At 52.9% G+C, this 17,531-nt stretch overlaps 1 protein-coding gene across 1 annotated transcript; it reads left to right on the forward strand.

Annotated features, from left to right (window-relative positions):
- Nucleotides 1-8,299: 8,299 nt before the first annotated feature.
- On the forward strand, nucleotides 8,300-16,672 carry CNN2 (calponin 2). Its single transcript, XM_006764791.2, has 7 exons — nucleotides 8,300-8,409; nucleotides 12,138-12,259; nucleotides 12,798-12,864; nucleotides 12,966-13,103; nucleotides 14,803-14,919; nucleotides 15,034-15,180; nucleotides 15,703-16,672. The coding sequence occupies exons 1-7, from the start codon at nucleotides 8,347-8,349 to the stop codon at nucleotides 15,976-15,978; spliced, it is 930 nt and encodes a 309-aa protein (XP_006764854.1). The 5' UTR covers nucleotides 8,300-8,346; the 3' UTR covers nucleotides 15,979-16,672.
- Nucleotides 16,673-17,531: the final 859 nt, after the last annotated feature.

Genomic DNA, 17,531 nt, shown 5'->3' on the forward strand with positions numbered 1-17,531 from the left:
CCGGTCTTTTACATACTGCCCCCACAATACCCCGCGGCTTCTAGGACATGCTTGGACGGTAAAACTAGTCAATATATGAGGGTTTTACGTGATCAAAAACACCTTAAATAAGCGCAACGGTAGGAGATGTTCGTTGATGTGGCGCTATAGAAAGCCAGGTCAAATGGAAGCGTAAACTAGATCGCTCTAACTGAAAAGTAATTTCATTGGTAGCCTTTAAATGTCCTGTGGGGATGGCAACCACTGGTTTTTGTGCAAATCGCCCCGATTCCCTGTCACGCCTAGTCTTTTGGGTTTAGCCTGGGAGGGCCTCTCTGACGTAATACGGCGTCGCGGCCCCCCCGCCCCTCCCCGCACCATTTATGGCCAGGGCGGCCTTTCGTTCGAAAATGGCAACATCAAGCAACAGGTTTTATATTTATCCCACTATATACCATTTATAAGGGATACATCTAATATATAAAGTCACAGAAGTGTTGAAAGTCAAACATATGGCAAATACTAGCCAAAACAAAACTGGTATAAGCATAGTAAAAGCCGCCTCTCCCCCACATCGCACCATTTATGGCCAGGGCGGCCTTTCGTTCGCAACCAGCAGTCGGCGTCTGCTGGCGACGGGTCCTTACTTTACTGAGCAAGACTCTAGAGTGAGGGAAGAGTGGTTTGTCGAGCCATGTTTTTTGTCTTGACACCTGCCTTTATTTCTCCCAATAGGTTTTTGCCACCCCTCCCAACTGTCTCCCTGTTCTATGTAGCTCGCATGCCCAAGGCGTTGAGTAATACAACCCAACATTCATTGAATGCCTACTGTATGCCAGGCGCTTCCACTCCTACGCACCCTAAGATTCTAGGCAGAGGTTGGCTGCATGGGAGCGTAGAAGGCAGGACCAGGAGACAGGAGGCATGGGGGCCAGGACCCTGAGCAGCGGCCCTGAAGAAGGACAATAGACACCTGGTCTGGGGCAAATGGATTTAGGGAAATGAGCAACGCAATAGGCAGGGTCCCTGCTCTCGCAGAACTTGGGGACCAGCATGGAGACAGGCAAACAGACAAGGGGTGTCTGGTCTGGTTCCTGATGTCGAGCGCACAGCGTGAGGGGTGCAGATGGGGCCTCTGAGAAAGGCCAGGACACGGGAGGTTGTGGGGGTGGCTGTTCTGAATTGAATCGTGTGGTAAGGGAGGGAGGTGACTTCAGCTGTCACCCAGAGGTTGAGGAAAACCTTCCAGACCTACCTGTCGGGTTTCATAATCCTAGGATTATGCCCAACAGCCTGAGTGGGCAGACAGACCCATACCTGTGCTACCACACCCAGGAGGCAAAAGTCATTCTCTTCCTGTGCTCCTCGTGGTGCCTGCATACGGTAGATGCTCAAAAATGCACTCTTGAAATTATTATGGATCACCCTCCCCTCCACCCCCCAGATCACTTCTTAGTTGCAAAGGGGGAAAAATAATGTTTTCCGATGGAGAGGCCAGGCCGACTTTATCCCCTTGGCCTGGGGAGCATTCCCAGCCGCACTGTGGCAGGCGCTGTGGGTCTGATATGCCCAGCAAGGCCCAATGCACACGGGCTCCTCGGCAGGGAAATTTAGCCAGTGTGGCCAAGAAGCAGGCTTTTAAACTTAGTTTATTTTTATTAATATAATAATATACGTTGAAATAGCCCCACGTGCCAGTGGCTGCTGTATCCAGCAGTGCAGTCAAGAGCTTACTCCAACTTAATAGATAACACGAGACTCACGATGCCAGTGCAACTTCACCATGAGTGCCTGGCCTCCTTGGAGAGTCACCATCAAGAAAAAGAACAACACACACACACACACACACACACACACACGCCAGCCCTGACCGGTTTGGCTCAGTGGATAGAGCATTGGCCTGCGGACTCAAGGGTCCCGGGTTTGATTCCCGGTCAAGGGCATGTACCTTGGTTGCAGGCACATCCCCAGTAGGGAGTGTGCAGGAGGCAGCTGATTGATATTTCTCTCTCATTGATGTTTCTAACTCTCTATCCCTCTCCCTTCCTCTCTGTAAAAAAAAAAAAAAAAAAAAAAAATCGATACAGATATGTTTTAAAAAAAGAAAAGAACAAGTGGGGAAAGACAGTTCTAAACCTACACCACCAGAGAGAGGGGATTGGATTTCCGAGGATGCTGTGGGGTTGTGTGTAGACCGGGGGCGTGGGGGTGTAGCCGGTTTGGGGCAGGTTGAGAGTTACATTGGGACTTGTGAGGGGCGGGGCACTGAGCAGATGACCCTCCAGCAGGGGCTGGAAGGAGGACAGTGCAGGAACCAGGTAGAGAATGCCAGGCAGAGGGCATAGCTGAAGCAAAGGCCCTGAGGCAGAGCAAGGAGCCGGCCTAGCAGACACCTCTGTGGAGGGGTCAGTGGGGACCTGTGGCAGGTTCCTGACCCAAGTTAACAGGCTGATTGTTACTTTTGTTGTTTCTGCTGCATCATGCTTGTTTTATTTTTATTTTTTAAAAATATATTTTATTGATTCTCCAGAGATAGAGAGTTGGAAACATCAATGAGAGAGAAACATCGATCAGCTGCCTCCCTCACGCTCCCCACTGGGTATGTGCCTACAACCAAGGCACATGCCCTTGACCGGAATCGAACCCGAGACCACCGAGTCCACAGGCCGACGTTCTATCCACTGAGCCAAACCGGTCAGGCGATGCTTGTTTTGTCTGAAGTGTCCAGGAGCAAATAATGCCTTTTTGCAGAGAGCAAGGGAAGCGCCTGAAGCCCTCCAGGAGGCGCCCAAAGCCTCTGCTGAAGGGCCCAGTCCTGGGTCCCACCCTGACCCTTTGGGGTCCGGCTCAGAGCCCAGACACTGCAGGGAGAGGATTGCCATAGAGGTGGCTGCCTCTGCTCCTGCAGCCCCCTGTGCCCAGACACCAAGACCCCTGGGCTCACACCTGGCTGGTGTGGCTCAGTGGTTGAGAGTCAAACTATGAACCAGGAGGTCACTGTTCAATTCCCAGTCAGGGCATATGCCCAAGTTGCAAGCTCGATCCCCAGTGTGGGGCCTGCAGGAGAAAGCCAATAAATGATTTCCTCTCATCATTGATGTTTCTATCTCTCTCTCCCACTCCCTTCCTCTCTGAAATCAATACAAATATATTTTTAAAAAATATCTCTGGGCCCTAACCGGTTTGGCTCAGTGGACTGAGCGTCGGCCTGCGGACTCAAGGGTCCCAGGCTCGATTCCAGTCAAGGGCCATGTACCTGGGTTGCGGGCACATCCCCAGTAGGGAGTGTGCGCGAGGCAGCTGATCGATGTTTCTCTCTCATCGATGTTTCTAACTGTCTATCCCTCTCCCTTCCTCTCTGTACAAAATCAATAAAATATATATTTTAAAAAATCTCTGGGCTCAGACCCCTGCCCAGCACCTGAAGCCCCTGCAACCACTGGTCCTCCAGCCTCTGCAGTCTCCCCAGAGGTCAGCCTGGTTGGATCAGAGGGTGCCGTGGGTTCAAGGGCACAGGATAGTTGCAGAAGCTCAAGACCTCCCTGCCAGGTTCCCTAGCTGAGGCCAAAATCCCTAAGATTTTGACATGTGTAACCCAACAGCCTTTATCTCAGGGTTTACACAGCTGGATCCAGAGATGTCAGTCCTACGGGCAATAGGTGCTTTACAGACAGGAGAGGGAGGCACAGAAAGGTGGAGCATAATTGCAGAAGGCCACACAGCCAGCTGGGCAGTCATAATTTGAACCCAGGCTCCAAGGCAGGGACCCTGAAGTCAGAGAACTAACTACACAGAGTCATATCAGTATATTTCTACTCGAGGCCTGGGTTTTTTGTTTTGTTTTGTTTTTTACTTGTTGAAGAGACTTTATTATGGCCGATCCATTCTGTCTAACTGGGGGCACTGGGTGACATGACAGCTCAGAAGCAGAGAAGCTGGAGACTAGCCCCCCTTCCTCTGGGGGCCAGGAGCCCCTGCTGACAGCTGGGGGGCGCCTAGAAGGCTCTGGGGCGCACACGCTAGTCTTCCATAGGCCCCCGCGGGGGTCGGGGGCAGAGGGACCTGACATCCAGGCTGGGGCTCACCCCCCACCCCAGGCCCGGCTGTGGGGAAGGAGGTGGAGCCTGAGGGGTGAGCACAGGTGAGGACAGAAAGGCGGGCTGGGGGCAGGGGCACTACTTTTGATGAATGAACAAATTACTGAATAAGTGAATTAATTTATTCTGTAATTTATTAATTTATTGGTTTATCTGTACACCAGGTCTACAAATTCGTGCACCAGTAGGGTCCCTCGGCCTGGCCTGCAGGATCGGGCCAAAACCAGCTCTCCGACATCCCCCGAGGAGTCCTGGAATGCAAGAAGGTGCAGGCCAGGCCGAGGGACCCCACCGGTGCATGATCGGGGCTGGGGAGGAACTCGGGAGGTTGGCCAGCTGGGGAGGGACCATGGGAGGGCTCCAGGGCATGTCCAGCCCGTCTGGCTCAGTCCTGATCAGGCCGGACCCCAGCAGCAAGCTAACCTATTGGTAAGGGCATCTGCCCCCTGGTGGTCCATGCACATCATAGTGAGCAGTTGAGAGGACTTAGCATATCATTAGCATATTACACTTTGATTGGTTAATGGACAACCAGACAACTGGACACTTAGCATATTAGGCTTTTATTATATAGGATCAGTCTGAGTTCCTTGGGCAGAGGTCCTGTAATTACAAGCACACCTCATTTTATTGCATTTCACTTCCTTGTGCTTCACAGGTGTTGCAGTTTTTACAAATGGAAAACAAGACCCTCCATCAACAGAAAGGTTATTACCTGCTTTATTTCAATACTCACTGTATTAATATGGTCTGGATCCGGTCCCCCATTCTTCAAGGTATAGAAATATAAATAGTCTAAGCCAGTGATGGCGAACCTATGACACGTGTCTCTGAGGTGACACACGATCTCATTTTTTTGGTTGATTTTTCTTTGTTAAATGGCATTTAAATATATAAAATAAATATCAAAAATGTAAATCTTTGTTTTACTATGGTTGAAAATATCAAAAAATTTCTGTGTGTACCAGAGTTAAGTTAGGGGTTTTTCAAAATGCTGACACACTGAGCTCAAAAGGTTCGCCATCACGCTCTGGAACCCCAGGATTTCAAAGTATGGGAGGTCTGAGTCTGGATTTCTAGGGTTCTGGGAGACTCAAGAGCCTAGACCAGGGGTTGGCAAACGTATCTGTAAAAGGCCAGAGAGTCAGTATTTCAACTCTGCAGTCCAGAGACCACCCAGTTCTGCAATAATGGTTAATGCTGAAGGTGAAGAGTCAATAAGCCAACTAGCTGGGCACCAATAAAACTTTGGACACCGAAATTTATTTATTTTAGTTAGTTAGTTTTGGTTTTCTTTTTTTGTATTTTTTGGGGGGTAGGGCACCGAAATTTAAATAGTTTGTGATTCCCAAGCTTTGTGTAATAGTATTTTGTAAAAAATTATTTTCGAAGCAGTAGCCCTGTAAGTCGCTTGGTGTTAAAAAAAAAAAAATTATTTTCATCCAGCTGGTGTGGTTCAGTGGTTGAGCATTGACCTATGAACCAGGAAGTCATGGTTTGATTTGGTCAGAGCATATGCCCAGGTTTCGGGCTCAATTCCCAGTGGTGAGTGTGCAGGAGGCAGCCGATTGATGATTCTCTCTCATCATTGATGTTTCTATCTCTTCCTCTCTTAAATTAATAAAAATATACTTAGAAAAATTCTTTTCAACCACTTAAAAATGTAATATCCATTCTTAGCTCATGGGCCACCAAAAAAAAAAAAAAAAAAAGGCAATATCTGGATTTGGCTTATGGGTCCAAACAGCCCCGGCCAGTAGAAATAAAAGACAAACCACACACATAATTTTCAACGTTCTAGTAGAATTAAGAAAAGTTTTGTAATATGTTTCACATCACTCTATATCTCAAAAATATGATCATTTTAGCATGTGATCAATATGAAAAATGACGAATGAAGTTTGTGACACCTTTTTCTGGACCACGTCTTTGAAATCTGGCGTGTTTCCCACTCACAACACAACAAGAAACATCTATGAGAGAAACATCCCTCAGCTGCCTCTTGCATGCCCCATACTGGGGAGCGAACCTGCAACTGGCATGTGCCCTGACCAGGACTCAAACCGGTGACCTCGGTGTAGGGGACAATGCTCAATCAACTAAGCCACACTGGCCAGGGCTAAGGTGCCCAGCTCTTATGTGGCACAATGTCCCAGGCATATTTGGGGCCGTGTGGTGAATACCAACGCCTGGGAAGCAGACCATTTCACAGGTGGGAGACTGCGGCTGGGTGGTTTTGCAGGGCTGGCCCGGGTCTCCAGCAGGCGCACAGGCTGGCAGGTGCTTCTAGGGTTTGGAGCCATCTAGGCTCAGTCTTCTTGTTTCTGTTTCAGCTCCTGGCCAGCGCTATGGAGGCCCCACTGCCCCCCCCCAATAGAAATGCTGTAGGGGGACCCAGCACCCCAGGATGTGGGCGGGCTGCGGTCCTGTGAGTATGCCTGCCTGGACTGGCATGAGCTGGACACAGGGCTGTAGGCATAGGTGGGGGTCACATGCAACTTCTCAGAGACCCCCCAACTCAGACGGTATCCCTAGGGAGTAAGTGTTGGACCCCCGGACAAGCACCAGGGGCCAGGCCATGGCAAGGAAACCAATGGCCATGTTGCCAGCAGCCACTGACCTCTGCAGGCTGGCTTGAGACCTCTTCACAGTGCCTCCAGAGTGCCCTGGGGCCACCTCTTGCCCAACAGGACCTGCATAGAATCTACCTGAACACCCCATGCCCCTACCACCCTCCTAGCTCCCACCTAGACACCAAGAAACTGCACTGTTCCCATCCTGAGTTGCATTGCCTCATTGTTGAGCCTCCCACTTTCACTGGTCCCCATTTCACAGATGATGAAACTGAGACCCAGAAGGGAAGGGACCCCCCCCCAAGACCATCCAGCTAGGACTTGAACCCTGAAGAAAGGCGTCTTCAGATGGATGGAATGGGAGAATGACAGGCAGAGAAAGAGGAAGCAAACATCAAGAGAGTGGGGGGCCAGCGATGAGTGCTCGCCAGAGAAGGGGCATCGGTAAGTCATTTCTGAGCCCTCACAGAGTTCAACCAGCCACTTGTCACATGTGTCAAACTCCTATACATGCTTCAGAACCCCATCTCATGTCTCCTCTTATGTGCACCTTTTCTTGATCCGTCCAGCCAGTGGAGCCTCGACTTCCCTTCCAGGTTCCTCCACCCCAGGCCCCTTTTTCTGTACTGTGCTTGTTCACATGGGGCAGGGGACTTGGTGCCTGGCTCTGTCTTCCCAAGGATGGGCAGGAGCTAAGGTCTCCTGAAAGCCAGGATTACCTAGCAAGGAACTGGCCCAGAGGCCATGTCACGGAACTTTTGATGAATGAACAAATTACTGAATAAGTGAATTAATTTATTCTGTTATTTATTAATTTATTGGTTTATCTGTACAAGCAAACCTCACCTATTGAGCACCAACTGTGTGCCTGGTCTGGTAGCTTGGTAGCCTCGGCCTTAACCCCAAGACATCTCCTGACTTCAACTCTCTGCTATTTCATACACCCTCCATCCCCCATCATTCCTCAGCCCAGAATTTAAGGTCCCTTCTCATCCCTCATCCCCCAATCTATCTGATTGATCTCTACATGCTCGCTGATGGTCCCTCTAGTCCAGCGGTTCTCAACCTGTGGGTCGAGACCCCTTTGGCAATCAAACTACCCTTTCAAAGGGGTCGCCTAAGACCATCCTGCATATCAGATATTTACATTACGATTCATAACAGTAGCAACATTACAGATATGAAGTAGCAACGAATATAATTCTATGGTTGGGTCACAACATGAGGAACTGTATTTAAAGGGCCAGAAGGTTGAGAACCACTGCTCTAGTCCTTTGCACCTTTTTTTCTGCCAGGGACACGAATCCCTTTTGGTCTGGCAAACTCCTACTCATCCATCAGAGCCCCAGCTCCAATGGCCCCTTCTTCTGAGGACTCCTCTAATTCCCTTGTCCGCCACCCAGCTGTGGAGTTCCGGGACGGAGGCAAATTGGGAGGTGCTTCTAAGTGGCAGGGAGGAGTCCTCACTCGTGCACCAAGGGAACTAGGGTTCCATCCAACAATCCCGTCTGCCATCGCTGCAGAACGGGAAACTGAGGCCGAGAAAGGGTGCGAGAGCCACTTACTGGCCCCGCAGCAGGGAGAGGGCGGGCGTGCCACGCCTGGGCCGTCGAAAGCCCCCGCCCCTCCCTCCCTCAGTTTCCCTTCGGGACTCCCGGGAACGAGGCGTCCGCCGGGCCGCCGCCGCCGCCGCCGGCATGAGCTCCACGCAGTTCAACAAGGGGCCCTCGTACGGGCTCTCGGCTGAGGTCAAGAACCGGGTGAGTGAGGGGCGCCCCCGGGGATCCTGCGCCGTCTAGGCTCCCCGACATCTGGGCGCAGAGACTCTGAGACCTGGGATGAAAGTGGCCCTCCTCGTCCCCAACATCCCGGTTCTGGGGGCGCCCACCGAGACTCCCTCAGCTCTGGGGGAGCCGAGAGGTCTGCGACCTGGCACTGCCCAGCGTCCGGGAGCGGTTGGGTCTGACCCTCCCCGGCCCTGGGCCCTTCCAGCGCTGCAGCGGAGGGAAAACTGAGGCTCCGAGAGGACCCCGGCTGCCCCTCCTCCCCTGGCCACACGTCTGTTTGGGGGCCACACAAGCTGCAGGAGGGGAAGCGGGTGGGCCAGGTGTCCTTTTAATTAGGGTGTGGCCGCCCCCACAGGAATTTCCCAACCTCTCACCTGGGAGGAGGACAAGGGGAAGTTGCTGGGAGGAGGAGGCCGCCGCCTGCTTGGGCTGTTCCCTTGTATGTTCTCTTTGTCTCCGTCTGACAAAGGAACAGCAGAGGGGTCCACACGGCGCCCGGGTCCCCTAACATGTGTGTTTCGTATCCTAGAAACACGGGGCGGCGCCAGTGGGAGACACTTTTTAAGAAAACTCGTGTGGTTCTGGCTCAGAGAGGGGCAGACACTTTTGGAGGGTCACACAGCCGGGCCCATCTCAGGAGTGGGGAGCACAGGGGGTGACCCAGATCCATGGGGAGGTCTCAGGCCTGATAAGCAAGGGCCTTTCCAGCTGAGGGGCGCTCACCCCCCCACCCCCACACACATACATACATCCTCCCACCAGACATCTGGGAAGGAAACCTGCCTGGGCATGCTGAGGACACAGTCCGACCAGCCCCGGACGGGGGCCTGCATTGGCACCCTAGGACCTGTGACAGGAGGGAGAATTCTCCATTCTCCAGCAGGCTCATTGGAGCCTCCCTCCATCCCTTTGACAAAAGGGGAAGCTGAAGCTTAGGAAGCCCTGAGATAGAGAATGGCCACTCAGCTGGCTCTGCGCCCCCCGCCCCCCCTGCCCCCCAAGAGTCCCCGCTCCAGCAATAGTCCCATAGACTGAGCATTGAACGTTGACAGACTGGCTGTGCATGCTGTCCCACACGCCCAAGGCAGTTTTAAGACCCCAGTTTGCACACAGGGCTCAGAGCTGCCCAGGACCACACAGCTTGCAAACAGCAGAGTCAGGACTGGAACTGGACCTGTTGCATCCAGCGCCTGACGGCCACTGGTCCCCCTGGACCTGGCGTTTACCCCAGGAAGTGTGTGAGAACCGGGAAGTTTTGGAGATGGGGTGAGACAGGGGCAGGTTGATACCTGCATGGGCCGGTAAGGTCAGAGGCTCCCTGAAGTCAGGCCTCAGTTTGTAAGTTTGGAGTGTGAGTTGGCCACCGACCAGCTTGCCACGGTCGCTTGTCCCTCTTCCTATGGCTTGGAGCCCAGGCCCTGCCCACTTTTCCAGCTATTTAAGACAGGGGAGACCCAGGGACCTCTGTCTGGCCCACGTGCCTCAGTTTACCCCCAGCTGATTGGCCTGAGGCAGGCGGTTGTCCCTTGTGTCCCTCTGAGCAGCTCTGGCCACTTGATTCTGGGCCGGGTGACTGACTTTTAGACCATTGGGAACAGCTGGTCCCAATTTAGCAGATTTCGCAGAAGGCGGTGGCTGCATTCCTGGCAGTTTGCGGTGGTGAAGAATGCTTCAGGCCACTGTGGGGAGGGCCAGGCGCCTTTGCCCAGGACCCTGGCCCCCTTGAGCCATTATGGACGGGCCCCAGCTGGGCAGGCAGGCGTTCCAGGCATCCAGACCAGCCCATCTGCCTCAGGCTCAGCCATCAGGACGTGACCCTGCTCATTCCTCAAGCTGAACAAAGCTTCATCTGGGCTGGGCTGCTCCCCCAGCCCTGGGAACCAGGAGACTGCAGCCCGAGGGGTGGGCCGAGCGGATCGGGTTAGCTGATCCTGCCTTTGTCTCCCTGGGCTCTGGGCGGGTGATTCCATATCGTATCCGAGGGTTTCTATGCAGTCACCAGGAGGCAGGCCAGGGTTCAGGAGACCCCTGTGCAAACCATTCCAGACACTGATGGGAAACTGAGGTACAGGGAAGAGAAATCATGGGGGAGTTGGGGCAGAGCCGAGTAGGAATTAGGTCTGCACAAGGTTTCAGTCCCCTGGGGGATGGGAGGAGAGGAAAAGATAGGGCCTCTGGGTGGGGATCTGTGAGTAAAGGTGGGCAGGGGGTCTGGGGCAGAAAATGCACCCAGTGGGACAGTCTGGTCCTGAACGGGGGCTGGACTCAGCTTTCTACCACCCCCAAGGAGCTGCCCTGGGGCTGACCAACTCTGCCCATCTTGGCCTGGGTCTCCCTGACTTCTTGGGGCTGCCCTGGGCTTCAGCCATTCTGACTTTCTCAGCCGTCAGTGCTCTGGGCTGCTGCCGCTGGGAACGGGGTGTGTGTGTGTGGGGGGGGCAATGGGCGGGTGCTGATGGGGGACCAGGAGCACTTATCCAGGACACTTATCCAGTGCTTATCCAGGACAGCACTAAGCTGGTCAGCAAAGCTCAAGGGGGGTGGGGGATGCATCATAAGCAAGAAGCTATATTATAACAGAAGGTGGAGATAAAAGACAGAAGGAAGCCCTAACCGGTTTGGCTCAGTGGATGGAGCGTCGGCCTGCGGACTGAAGGGTCCCAGGTTCGATTCCGGTCAAGGGTGTGTACCTTGGTGGCGGGCACATCCCCAGTAGAAGATGTGCAGGAGGCAGCTGATCAATGTTTCTATCCCTCTCCCTTCCTCTCTGTAAAAAATCAATGAAACATTAAAAAAAAAAAAAAAGACAGAAAGAAAATAAGGAGGCAGGGCCAGGGAGAGAGGGGTACCAGAGGAGGGCCGTCATAGCTAGCGTGGTCAGGGAACTCCTCTCTAAAGAGGTGACCTTCAAGCTGTGACTAGATGGAAGGTAGGGACCCAGCCATGCAAACATCTAAGTCAAAAGTGACAGCACATGCAAAAGCCCTGAGCCAGTAACTGGTATGGCCAGTGCTAGGCAAGAGAATGGTTTGGTGGTCCCTCCGTAAGTTAAACAGAATCATCACCTGACCCATCAATTCCACTCCTAGATATGTTCCCAAACGAATTAAAATAGGTGTTTCAGAAAACCTGTACATGGGTATTCACAGCAGCAGGATTCACAATGGCCAAGAGATGGAAACGGCCTAAATGCCCATCAACTGGTCAATGGATACACACAATGTGGTCCATCCACACAGTGGAATATTACTCAGCCGTGGAAAGGAATGAGGCACTGACACGCTACAACATGGATGGATAGACCTTGAACACATGCTACTAGTGAGAGAAGCCAGGCACAAGAGGCCGCATAGTGTGCGATTCCATTTATGTGAAATGTCCAGAACAGGCAAGTCCAGAGACAGGAAGTGGAAACAGAAGGGCTTGTCCCTAGTGCAGGTAGAGCAGGAGATGAGGGTTTGGCACCATTGGAAGTGGATTAGAGCCAAAGTTTGTCAGTGAGAGAGAGGAGCGCGTCTGTGGAGGGTGGTTTATCTGTGCCTGTGAGTGTCCCTCCTGATGGGACACAGTTCCATAGTGCGGGGTCGGCCAGACCCCTCTGTCTCCTTCCTATGGAGCCACCAGCCTCACCCCATCAGCAGCTTCAGAGAACTTCTGCTGGGTGTGTCCTCATCCCAATCTTATGCCCTCTGCTCCTGCAGCTTCTGTCCAAGTATGACCCGCAGAAGGAGGCGGAGCTCCGAGGCTGGATCGAGGGACTCACAGGCCTGTCTATTGGTCCCGACTTCCAGAAGGGTCTGAAGGATGGAATTATCCTGTGCACGTGAGTGTGGGTGTTGGCACAGGCTTGTCATCCGGAATGTCCCGCACGGTGTGGTCGTGCTCCACTTGCCGTTGGAAGCCTGCTTGCTCTTCCCTCGATGAGTCTGTGTCTTTCCCTTTGTGTGTGTGTGTGATGGCTTTGTTGAGGATCTCTAGCAGGAAGCATCCTTGTCTTATGCCCTTCCTTTCATGGGAGAGCCTCTAAAGTTTCCGGAGGCCTTTCTCTGCTGCATCCTACTCGACTGTAGTTCAGACATTCCGTGGTTTGCACATTTGAATGGAAATTCTCAGATTCACTCCCAGAAATCAGGGCTTCTGGATTATACTCCCAACACCCATTATTGTCACTCTTTAGCATCTTTGCTTTGTGGGTGAAGATGACATTGCAAGAGGGGAAACTAAGGCCCAGAAAGAAGCAGTGAGGTTGACAAGGAAAGTGGCTAAGAGGAGAATTAGCCTCTTGGGTCTGTGAGGTTCAGGTTCACCTATGCTAATGGAGGTTCCTGATTCCTCTCCACCCATGTTTTCCCTCCCCCCAGACTCATGAATAAGCTGCAGCCGGGCTCAGTCCCCAAGATCAACCGCTCCATGCAAAACTGGCACCAGGTGAGGGACTGTCGGGTACAGTAAGGATGGGGCTGGGGGACCCCATCTGACCTGTGGGCCGTCTGAGGTTCTCTCACAGCCCCTTTTGTGTCTCCTCCCAGCTAGAAAACCTCTCCAACTTCATCAAGGCCATGGTCAGCTACGGCATGAACCCTGTGGACCTGTTCGAGGCCAATGACCTGTTTGAGAGTGGAAACATGACACAGGTGCAGGTGTCTCTCCTGGCTCTGGCAGGGAAGGTGAGGCCCAGAGAGGGGCAGCAACTTGCCCAAAGCCACACAGCAGACGGTACAGATTAAAGATGCTGACAGACACAGTCTACCCCTTCTTGGGCTCACAGTCTGATGGAGGAAGCAGACTATAAACCAAAAATATTTTTGTTTGTTTAAAAAGTCTTTATATTTAAAATTTTTAATTTTTTTGTATTTTTTGTTCATCATCAACAAGGATATTGTTTCATTGATTTTTAGAGAGAGTGGAAGGGAGGGAGGTGGGGAGAGAGAGAAAGAGAAATATTGATGTGAGAGAGACACATCGATTGGTTGACCTGACCGGGGCCAGGGATTGAACCTGCAACCTAGGTATGTACCCATGACTGGGAATTGGACCCAAGGCCCTTTGGTGCACAGGTGATGCCCCAACCACTGAGAAACACTGGCCAGGGCAAAACTTTCTGTTTTAGAGCAGTTTTAGGTTCACACCAAAATTGAGAGGAAGCTACAGAGCTTTCCCATATGCCCCCTGGCCAGGTGCAGCCCACCCCCGCTCAGGCACAGCCTCCCCACCATCCACATCCTCACTGGAGTTTGAACCATTTGTTACCATTCGGCCAAGCACATCTCCTCAGCACCCAGAGCCTAGAGTTTACAAGAGGGTTCCCTCTTCAAGTCATCCTATCCTATATAATAAAATGCTAATATGCAAATAGACCAATGGCAGAATGACCAGTTGCTATGTTGTGCACTGACCACCAGGGGGCAGACGCTCAACACAGGAGCTGCCCCCTGGTGGTCAGTGCACTCCCACAGTGGGCGCGCCACTCAGCCAGAAGCTCTGAGCCAGACTCAAGGCTGGCAAGTGCAGCAGTGGTGGTGGGAGCCTCTCCTGTCTCCGTGGCAGTTGGACATCCCCCCCCCCGAGGGCTCCCAGACTGTTAGAAGGTGCAGGCCAGGCTGAGGGCCCACCCTGCCCCCCAGTGCATGAATTTCGTGCACTAGGCCTCTAGTTTTCTTATAAGCTATAAGTCGTAGATTCTGAGACATGCCTGGAGGAAGAAGAAAGAATTAGACCAGCCCAGGCTGGTTTGGCTCAGTGGATAGAGGGTCGGCCTGCGGACTGAAGGGTCCTGGGTTTGATTCGGGTCAAGGACACATACCCGGTTGCAGGCTCGATCCCCAGTAGGGGGCATGCAGGAGGCAGCCGATCAATGATTCTCTCTCATCAATGATGTTTCTATCTCTCTCCCTCTCCTTCTCTGAAATCAATAAAAATATATTTTTTAAAAAAAAGAATTAGACCAATGTGTGGGGCCTAGTGACCCTTAAAGACCAGGGTAGGTTGGAACAGTGTTTCCAGAGGAAGGACTAGCAAGGCCCTGATGTAGGAGGAGGGAGGAGCTCTCATGTCAGGAATGGTGTTCTGAGTGGTGTTTTCAAGGGCTGCCCCAAGAGGACCGGGGATGGGGAGATCAGGGAGGAGCCAGGGGCAAGTTTCCAAGCGAGAATTGGGTAGAAGGTGATGAAAGATGAGACCCCCGGAATGCTTGGCCTGAGCAATAGGAAGGCTGGGGGCCAACAGGACCTCTGACGCCTAAGTCATTGGGCAGCAGGCGAAGGGGACAGGTCGCAGCCCAATCCTCCTCCAGGGTCACACACTCTGGGACTGGCTCAGGAGTCCAGGCTGCCCCTCCCTGATACTCCCAGCCCCACTTCCCTCCAGGCCAAGACTAAGGGGCTGCAGAGTGGCGTGGACATTGGCATCAAGTACTCAGAGAAGCAGGAGCGGAACTTTGATGACGCCACCATGAAGGCGGGCCAGTGTGTCATCGGGCTCCAGGTGGGCACCAGGGCCATCGGGGGTAGGGGAGATTCTGCTGTGACCCAAGCCCTGTCCTGCTCAGTGGCCTCTGGAGTTTTGGGCAGCCTGACCTCTCCTGCCGTCTTTCTGCAGATGGGTACCAACAAGTGTGCCAGCCAGTCAGGCATGACGGCCTATGGTACGAGAAGGCATCTGTACGACCCCAAGAACCATATCCTGCCACCCATGGACCACTCAACCATCAGTCTGCAAATGGGCACCAACAAGTGTGCCAGCCAGGTGGGCCTCACCCAGTCCCCCTCAGGCACGCCCCCACCTGGGCTTGTTCTCCATGGACGCCCCGACCCTGGGCTTCCCTCCTGCCTTCTCTGTCTCTGCCTCAGCTTACTATGTGTCCCCAAGGAAGTTTCAACCTAGCCCTGTGTCTCAGTTTCCCTCAAGGGATTGACCTGAGGCCCATTCAACTCTGAGATGTTTAGAGCCTGTGGCTCTCACTTTTCCTGCTGTGTCACATGTGATGGGGGTTTTGGAGCCCTCGGGTTTTCAGGAGGCCTTGGCTCTAGACTAGAAGCTTCCTGACTGACAGGAGAGCTGGACCCAAACACCCCTGGTTCCAAAGGAAGGGGTCACTGGTAATGAATCATCTCAGCAGGGTCAGAACGGAGGGTGTCTGAGCCGGGCTTGGAAGGACGCAGAGGAATGTGTCCTGTGACTAAAGGGAGATGGGAGGTGGGGTGGAAATTTTGGGGCCTTACGTTTCCCTCGTCCCTCGCATCCTGATGCTCTCTCTTCCCCCTCCAGGTGGGCATGACGGCTCCTGGGACCCGGCGGCACATCTATGACACCAAGCTGGGGACCGACAAGTGTGACAATTCCTCCATGTCTCTGCAGATGGGCTACACACAGGGTGCCAACCAGAGCGGCCAGGTCTTTGGCCTGGGCCGGCAGATATACGACCCCAAGTACTGCCCACAAGGCCCAATGGCCGACGGGGCTCCAGGGTCAGTTGGCGACTGCCCAAGCCCAGGGAAGGCCCCGGAGTACCCTCCGTACTACCAAGAGGAGGCGGGCTACTGAGGCCCCATCCTTGCAGAGTGTCTCCTCACGCCATCGTCCCGTCGGGAATTTGGGGTTTTTCTACGTTTTCATCTTGTTTTTCTATGTGTTTAAGTTGAGGGTCTGTGAAAGCCAGATCCAAATGCATATAGGCTGGGGGTCCCTCCTAGGGCACACCCAGGTAGCAAATTTCCCAGCAGGCTTAGGGCCAAGCGGGGGGGAGGGGGGACGAGGTAGAAACCTGTGCAGGGAGGGAAACTGGCCCCAAATGCTTCCGGTTGCTTCTGCCCCTCTTCTCTTTTCTCTGCTGATCAGTTTGTGGTTTCTGTACCAACAGAAGTTTCAGGCAGTTTTAACAAAAGTAATTTTTGGGGGGCGGGGGTGCGGTGGGAAGGAAGGAAGTTCCTTGGGAGAGGGCTGGACCATAGTCCCCAGATATTTTAGGCATTGTGAGGGACTGCGTTTCCCCAGGACCCTCACAGGGCACCCGGGAGGAAACAGGCAGACAGGACAATAGAGTTCTGAGTGGTTGAGGTAAAGCCAGACCCCCACCTCTTCCATGCTTGTCCCCTCTCCCCCGCCAAGTACTGCACAGGGACCCCCACTAGGAGGCCCTCCCTGGGACCAGCCCCACCCAGGAGCCCTGGGACCAAGAGATAATGTGAAATACCAACTGTGGACCAAAGGCAATAAAAACCTCTTTTTAAAAGGAAAAGGTGAATTTTCTCTCATTTCTCTTTCCTCATCCTTTCAATTTTCTCTCACCTCTCACTTTTCTCAGACCTCTCTCTTCTCTCCTTATTCTCTCAGTTTGGTTTTCGTGGACCTAGCCTAGTCAAGGCCAAAGAGCTGAATCCAGTCCCAAACGCTGACACCAGTTCCAAAGAGCCAGCGTAGCCCCTAAGAGTCAGTGTAGCCACAGCCAGTCCCGGAGGGCAGAGCCAGGCCCCAGCAGCCCCACCCAGACCCACATAGCTGGAGCCAGTCCCAGACAGCAGAGCCTCAGTCTGCAGAGCCTTGTGCTCCGTTACGGGATGTTTCACTTCATTTGATTACTTATACGAGTAGAGAGAGAGGCTCCCACCTCCTGGGCTAGTCTCAGCTCTCTTCAGAGAAGAGCGGAGCTGAGCCCCGAAGGGCAGAGACTAGCCCCAAGACAGTGGTTCTCCACCTTCCTAACGCCGCGACCCTTCAGTACAGTTCCTCATGTTGTGGTGACCCCCAACCATAAAATTATTTTCGTTGCTACTTCATAACTGTAATTTTGCTACTGTTATGAATCGTCATGTAAATATCTGACATGCAGGATGTATTTTTATTGTTACAAATTGAACATAATTAAAGCATAGTGATTAATCACAAAAACAATCCGAAATTATGTGTTTTCCGATGGTCTTAGGCGACCCCTGTGAAAGGGTCGTTTGACCCCCAAAGAGGTTGCGACCCACAGGTTGAGAACCGCTGCCCTAAGAGCTGAAGATAGTCCTGAAGGGATGGCCCCACCCTAGTTCCTAAGAGCCCAGCTTACTCCGGAAGGCGGAGCCAAATCCTGAAGGGCAGAGCCTGGCCCAGTG

The sequence above is a fragment of the Myotis davidii genome, unplaced genomic scaffold (genome assembly GCF_000327345.1).
Source record: "Myotis davidii unplaced genomic scaffold, ASM32734v1 scaffold198, whole genome shotgun sequence".
NCBI classification, from domain to species: domain Eukaryota; kingdom Metazoa; phylum Chordata; class Mammalia; order Chiroptera; family Vespertilionidae; genus Myotis; species Myotis davidii.